The sequence below is a fragment of the Gekko japonicus genome, unplaced genomic scaffold (genome assembly GCF_001447785.1).
Source record: "Gekko japonicus isolate JY-2015 unplaced genomic scaffold, Gekko_japonicus_V1.1 scaffold1395, whole genome shotgun sequence".
Lineage (NCBI taxonomy): Eukaryota > Metazoa > Chordata > Lepidosauria > Squamata > Gekkonidae > Gekko > Gekko japonicus.
The window spans coordinates 381995-389678 of record NW_015161440.1 but is presented as its reverse complement, the minus strand read 5'-3'; the positions used below and the strand labels follow the sequence as shown (position 1 = coordinate 389678).

General features: G+C 52.2%; 1 protein-coding gene across 1 annotated transcript in view; it reads right to left on the bottom strand.

Annotated features, from left to right (window-relative positions):
* Positions 1 to 7684, bottom strand: part of GRID2IP (glutamate receptor, ionotropic, delta 2 (Grid2) interacting protein) — a 113362-nt gene that overhangs the window by 59253 nt on the left and 46425 nt on the right. Inside the window, exons 6-8 of the mRNA XM_015429022.1 lie at positions 5225 to 5294; positions 4935 to 5026; positions 140 to 323 (exon numbers count right to left, since the gene is read on the bottom strand). Coding sequence (XP_015284508.1) covers positions 140 to 323; positions 4935 to 5026; positions 5225 to 5294 — 346 coding nt within the window. The remainder of the gene's footprint in view (positions 1 to 139; positions 324 to 4934; positions 5027 to 5224; positions 5295 to 7684) is intronic.

The following is a 7684-nucleotide window of genomic DNA, read 5'->3' as shown; positions in this document are numbered from 1 at the left end:
TATAAAAAACGCTAACAAAAGAGAGAGAGAGAGTGAGAGAGAGAGAGAGAGAGAGAGAGAGAGAGAGAGAGAGAGAGAATTTTGGGTCCTTCCCTGCGTACGTGAGGTGGAGGGAGGGACGGAGGCAGCCGCCTCTCACCTGTGCTGGAAGAAGCTCTCCAGGGCTTTGCAGACCGTGTAGCGCTCGGGCGGCGTGAGCAGATGCTCCAGCTGCTGGTGGAAGGTCCTGCCCTGGATCTTGATGCTGGATGGCAGGATCTCCGCGACCCACTGCAGAGATGTGAGGGCCGAGGAGGAGCTGAGGGTCTCGGACGACTCACAGTCTGTGCGTACGGAGGGCCACAGAGAAACAAAGAGAAATCAGCGCTGCAGCGGAAGACAGGAGCAGATCCCTTCCAATCCTGCTGGAAAGCCAGCATCCAAACCCACCATGGTGTACCCCAAGGCTCTTTTCCTCCAGGTGCCTGGGAAGGGCCCTGACCTGGACGGCCCAAATTAGCCCAATCGCATCAGATCTAGGCTGCTAAGCAGCCCTGGATAGTCCTTGGATGGGAGACCAGCATGGAAGCCCTGGGTTGCTAACGCAGAGGCAGGCAGTGGCAAACCACCCCTGAACATCTCTTGCCTTGACCTAGGTGGGCCAGGTTAGCCTCGTCTCATTGGATCTTGGATGCTAAGTAGGGTCGGCTCTGGTCAGAACTTGAGTGGGAAGCCCAGGGTTGCTATGCAGAGGCAGGCAATGGCAGACCACCTCTGAACGTCTCTTGCCCTGACTAGCCCAGGCTAGCCCAGTCTTGTCCGATCTCAGAAGCTAAGCAGGGTCAGCCCTGGTTAGTTCTTGGATGGGAGACCACCCAGGAAGTCCAGGGTTGCTACGTAGAGGCAGGCAAGGGCAAAACACCTCTGAACGTCTCTTGCCCTGACCTGGATGGCCCAGGCTAGCCCAGTCTCACCAGATCTCAGAAGCTAAGCAGGGTCAGCCCTGGTTTTGTCCTTGGATAGGAGGCCACCAAGGAAGTCCAGGGTTGCTACGCAGAGGCAGGCAAGGGCAAAACACCTCTGAACGTCTCTTGCCCTGACCTGGATAGACCAGGATAGCCCAGTCTCACCAGATCTCAGAAGCTAAGCAGGGTCAGCCCTGGTTAGTACTTGGATGGGAGACCACTGAGGAAGTCCAGGGTTGCTACGCAGAGGCAGGCAATGGCCAACCACCTCCGTTTGTCTTTTGTCCTGACCTGGATGGCCCAGGCTAGCCCAGTCTTGTCCGATCTCAGAAGCTAAGCAGAGCTAGCCTGGTTTTGTCCTTGGATAGGAGACCACCCAGGAAGTCCAGGGTTGCTACACAGAGGTAGGCCAAGGCAAACCACCTCTGAACATCTCTTGCCCTGACCTGGATGGCCCAGGCTAGCCCAGTCTTGTCTGATCTCAGAAGCTAAGCAGGGTTAACCCTGGTTGGTACTTGGATGGGAGACCACCCAGGAAGTCCAGGGTTGCTATGCAGAGGCAGGCCAAGGCAAACCACCTCTGAACGACTCTTGCCCTGACCTGGATAGACCAGGCTTGCCTAATTCTAATCAGATTTCAGAAGCTAAGCAGGATCAGCCCTGGTTTTGTTCTTGGGCGGGAGACCACCCAGGAAGTCCAGGGTTGCTATGCAGAGGCAGGCAATGGCAGACCACCTCTGTTTGTCTCTTGCTTTGAGAACCCAACGGGGGTCACCATAAGTCTGCTGTGACCTAGCCGCACTTTCCACCAGCAGCTGGGAGGGGGTGTGTGTCAGACTGTTTTTGTGGGAGGGAAATTCCATTATACAAAAAACAACACCCCCCCACCAATGCTCCCTCTAAGTTGTGGAGTCTTGTGAGCAGAAATTCTACTTTGTGAGCTACTGGCATGAAAGTTGTGAGCCAGCGATTTGGCTCCTGCATCAATGAGTTTGTTCTGGAGCCCTCCTTCCTGAGCTAAGACAAAAATGTGTGAGCCAGAGGCTAAACAATTGTGAGCTAGCTCACACTAACTCAGCTTAGAGGGAACACTGCACCCCACCCCACTCTACAGTGTCTACAGGCTTCTTTTGTTACTTGTGACAACACCCACAGACAACGGGCATAACGGGCAGGAAGGAGGAAGCTCTCCCAGGGCACGCCTGCACAGAAAGAAAAGTCACAATCTGGATCGGAACCCCCTGACTGCAAGCGTCTCTCTATGGAGGTGAAAGGGAGAAGATGAATCCGCCCCGCAGGTAAAAGGCCCGCTCCGGTTCACGACGACAGTCTGTCTTCATCTGAGACGCCTGGGTAGAAACGCGAGAGGAGGACCCGGGTGCCAAAACGCACAGATTGAGCGTGGGCTCAGGTAGAAGTTAAAAATAAGCGTCAGCGGTTTTGCCCATCAACAGGATATGATGTAGATCCAGCTGTCTGCCTCGTCTCCACGCTAGGGGCCCAGTCTGCATCTAGCATTTGCTCCACTGTTTTACCAAACCCACACTGGAACAGAAAAAGATGTGGCTCAAAACCACATTCAAATACCCTGGGCCAATGCCGTGCTGACTGCAGAGCAATGTTCCCTCTAAGCTGTGGAGTCTTGTGAGCAAAAATTCTACTTTGTGAGCTGCTGGCATTAAAGTTGTGAGCGAGCGATTTGGCCACTGCATAAATTAGTTTGCTCTGGAACTCTCCTTCCTGAGCTAAGACAAAACTGTGTGAGCTGGAGGCTGAAAAACTGTGAGCTAGCTCACACTAACTCCGCTTAGAGGGGACACTGCTGCAGAGTCACCCCTGAACGGCCATAAAACGGCCATAAATCTATGCAGACAGTTCCATAAAACTGAGAGATCAAACTAAATGAAAGCAGCATGCAGTCTGGAGACTGCCATAAAATCCGACAATCAATCAAAGCGAAAGTGGCATGCCATGCAGAGGGGCAGGGCTCTTTTTGTAGAAAAAGCCCAGCAGGAACTCATTAGCATAATAGGCCACACCCAACAGCACAAACTCATTAGTCTATTGGGCCACGCCCCTGACAGCACAGCTCATTAGCCCATTAGGCCGCACCCCCATGTTACCAGAAGTGTGGTCATCCAGCCACACCCACCTTTTGCTTCTTATTCTGTTTACCTTGTTTGTTGTCAAAACCCAGGGCCTTTTTTTGTAGCAGGAACTCCTTTGCATGTTAGGCCACACACCCCTAATGTAGCCAATCCTAATGAGTTCCTGCTGTTGGGTGTGGCCTGTTATGCTAATGAGTTCCTGCTGGGCGTGGCCAACTCAGGAGCCAGCCGGAACTCCGTTCCTGTGCGTTCCTGCCCAAAAATAGCCCTGCCTTCGGGCATACATCTGCTGTGACTTGATAGCATGTTCCACCAGCAGTCTTTCAGTCCTAACCTGGATGGTCCAGGCTGACCCGATCTCATCAGATCTTGGACGCTAAGCAGGGTCAGCCCAGGTCAGTATTTGGATGGAATGTCCAGGGATGCTATTGCAGAGGGAGGCTATGTCAAACCACCTCTGAACGGCTCCTGCCTTAAAAACCCTACAAGGTCGCCAGAAGTCAGTCTTGCCTTGATTCCTCTTTCCAGCAGGCCCCTAGCCAGGATGTTGTGGCTTGTGGGGCAGATTTTTTTTCTGGTGGGGCTGAAGTTCTCAGTGCAGAAAGGAAAGCCACTCAGCCAATAGAAAGCTGTTACCAGGATAGATCTCTCAATTGCAGGCTGTCAACCACTTGAGATGACGGTTCTCAGCCGCTGCAAGTTAATCACTTCTGCCAGCCTAAGCAGCAATTCTGCGAACAAGCCAGCCCTACTGCTATATTGTCTGCCCACAAGCCTTTGGCAGCTTTGTGCAGAGTGGCTGCTGCACCTAATCCAATAGGAGGTGCTCCTGAAAGGCACTCTCGTGTGAGAAAAGGTCACCCACAGTGAGGCGCAGATGTGGGGACATCAAGGGGCTCAAGAGAGCTGTCCCAACTGTAGCTGGCGCCTTACGCTTAAACCAGCTGGGAACAGCCTGACCTAGCATGGTTTTTCCTCCCCCTACCCCTTGGGAAGGTCCCGAGTAGGATGATTTCCAGGAACACTGGGCCCCACACTTGGGCGGGGGGAGTGTGTGGAGGAGAGGTCTGTCTGTGGCTACAAGCCCTGGTGACTAAAGGGAGCTTCCACATTCAGAGGCAGTCAACCTCTCAATCCAGAGACAGGAAGCAACATCAGGGGAAACTCTCGGCCTCTGTGCCCTGTTGTTGGCCCTCCAGAGGAACTGGCTGGCCTTGTGTCAGTGGCTACAAGCCATGGTGACTAAAGGGAGCTTCCACATTCAGAGGCAGTCAACCTCTGAATTCAGAGACAGGAAGCTACATCAGGGGAAACTCTCGGCCTCTGTGCCCTGTTGTTGGAGCTCCAGAGGAACTGGCTGGCCACTGGATGCTACAGGATGCTGGACTAGATGGACCCTCCCTGCTCTGACCCAGCAGGACTCTTCTGGTGTACTTATCAGGGGGAGGCCTCGGCCTCTATGGCCTGCTGCCAGCCCTCCAAAAGAACTGGCTGGCCACTGTGTGAGACAGGATGCTGGACTGGATGGACCCTCACTGGTCTGATCCAGCAGGGCTCTTCTGAGGTTATCAAGGGAAAGCCTCGGCCTCTCTGCCCTGTCGTTGGCCCTCCAGAGGAACTGGTTGGCCGCTGTGTGAGACAGGATGCTGGACTGGATGGACCCTCACTGGTCTGACCCAGCAGGGCTCTTCTGATGTCCTTCACAGGGGAAGGCCTCGGCCTCTCCTGTCGTTGGACCTCCAGGGGAAGTGGCTGGCCACTTGTATGATTCAGCAGGGCTTTTCTGATGTTTATGCGCTGCCTTTGTAGAGGCGACCTCTGTGCCAACTAGAAGGCCCTGCCCTTCCAAGCCATCCCCCGCAAATGTGAATGATCTTATCACCTGAAAAGCTGACAATGCCTTCTTCGACCACAAGGGTGGGCATCGCCCCGCTGCCCTGGAGCATTGACACCACCTTCTCATGGGAGCAGTTCCTGCAGGGCAGAAGACATTGGAAGTCTGAGAAAAGGAGCAACTTTTCAGCTCCAGGGAGCCCGTTCCGCATGGCCGGCTTATGTACAGGCTCCTGTGTGGTGGGAGGCCAGGGAGGGACCCGGAGGGGAACTGTGCAGTGCCAGCCCTTCCGTGCATCACAGCCAAGGGAGAGAGGCCAGGGATGTGCCAGTTCATACCTCATGTCCAGGCCATTGAGGAACAGGATTCTGTCTCCAGCTTTCAGCAATGCCTTGTCCGCGGGACTCCCTAGACAAAAGCGTAGAAATTCAGTTGCCCTGTTCAGTCACGCAGATCGTATCCCAAAAGCTGCCCTCTGGAGTTTTTCTGGCCTTGCCTTTCCTTTCCCCTATTTTGACATATTTATTACTTTGTTGTCCTTTCCCCCCTTAGTTAAATAAAAACATCTGTTGGCCTTATTAACCTTAGCTTGTTATTTAGTTTTGTCTCTGCATATCTTAAAGCAGGGGTGTCAAACATGCGGCCCAGGGGCAGAATCAGGCCCCCGGAGGGCTTCTATCAGGCCCATAGTGGAACTTGCTGTCTTCTGCCTCTTCTTCCAGTTCTGCTGCTGCTGCGTCATCGTAGGTTTGCAGCTTACAGATACACACCTGAGCAGCATACTCAAGACTGCAACAGCACAGACACTTTGATGCGATAATTCAGAGCAAGAGGTGTCAGTTATCAGACACGGTAAAATAAACAAAATATTGCAAGGGTGCTAATGTTTTAAGCATGTTTTTATTTTAAGTAAAAAAAAACACCTTCGAGTTTGTGTCCTTTATGAAGTTTATCTCTCCACTACCTGGGTGTTCCCTCTAAGCTGAGTTAATGTGAGCTAGTTCACAGTTTTTTTAGCCTCTGGCTCACACATTTTTGTCTTAGCTCAGGAAGGATGGCTCCAGAGCAAACTAATTTATGCAGCAGCCAGATCTCCTGCTCACCGTTTTAATGCCAATAACTCACAAAATAGAATTTTTGCTCACAGGGCTCCATAGCTTAGAGGGAACATTGCCTGGCATTACAATTTAAGACACACGTGGCCCGGCCCAACAAGGTCTCATTTATGTCAGATCCGGCCCTCATAACAAATGAGTTCGACACCCCTGCCTTAAAGCGTCTGCACCATGTTACATGTTAATTAGCTGTTCAGCCTCTGCCTATAAGTTTGAACTCTAGCCACCATTCCAATATAGCTGAAGACGTGTGCAGTGCACACGAAAGCTCATATTCCGAATAAATCTTTGCTGGCCTTACAGGTGCCACCGGACTCAAAGTTTTTCCCCAGGGCAGAAAGAGAAGTCAGGCGCTGCTACGCTTGCAGTTTGGCAGCCTCTCGTTCCCCCCCTTCTCTAGGGTTCTCTAGGCCCCTTCTCTAGCCCGATCGGTACTCCTTTCCCCAGCCAGTGTTCCTATCCCTGGGTAGGCTTGAGGTGTGTGTGGGGGGAGCAGAGAAAGAAAGCAACTTTTAACTTTATATGTGTTCTCAAAGCCCCCCCCACCCCGAAATATAATTGGATAAATAAATACCATCAATATCTGTTATTACCCTTCTTGTTTTTGTGTTTGGCAGCCTCATTTAATGTTAATAAAAGGCAAATTTGCACATTTCTCAGTAAAAACGCGTGTGATATTTGTTTAATGTCTCGCCGCTCTCAAACATCTGAGATTTATTCTGTGTGGCTGTTAACGTTAAGCAATTTTGGCCACGCCTGCCCTGGAGGAAACAGCTGTTTTGGAGGGCGGACTCGGTGGCATTGTACCCTGCTGAGGTCCCTCCCCTACCCAAACCTCACCCTCCCCAGACTCCACCCCCAAAATCTCCATTTCTATCCCAACCCAGAGATCGCAACCCTGCTCTTTTTCACAGTGAAGGATGCTCCTTTTCCATGGGTCCTGCAGAGTGCAGGGGGTTGGACTAGATGACCTGCAAGGTCCCTTCCAACTCTAAAGTTCTATGATTCTGTGACTCTCCTCTCCTCCCTGTTTCAACAGGATGGAGCTGTGGAGGGCCTCAGATCTGGGACCGCAAAACGCTCCCAGTTTCCCGTTTACCTGCTCCATGTCATCCTCATAGTGCTCATTCACACCAAAAGAAAGCTGAGTAATTAACACATGGAATTCACGGCCGCAGGAACTGGTGGTGGCTACCAGCATAGAAAGCTTCAAGAGGGGTCTAGATAAACAGATGGAGCAGAGGTCCATCTGTGGCTTTTAGCCACAAGGTAAAGAGGGAAATACTCTGTCTAGGGAACGTGATGCTCTGTATTCTGGGCGCTTGGAGGGCACTGGTGGGAGGGCTTCTGGGGTTCTGGCCCTGCTGGTAGAACTCCTGATGGCCCCTGGGTTTTGGCCCCTGTGTGACACAGAGTGTTAGACTGGATGGGCCACTGGCCTGATCCAATATGGCTTCTCTTCTCTTATGTTCTTATGTCTGGGGCAGTATTGCTCTATCTTCTTGGTGCTTGGGAGCAAGAGTGGGAGGTCTTCTGGAGTTCTGGCTCCACAGGTAGACCTCCTGATGGCCCCTGGGTTTTGGCCATAGTGTGACACAGAGTGTTGGACTGGATGGGCCACCGGTCTGATCCAACATGGCTTCTCTTATATTCATATGTCTGGGGCAGTCCTGCTCTATATTC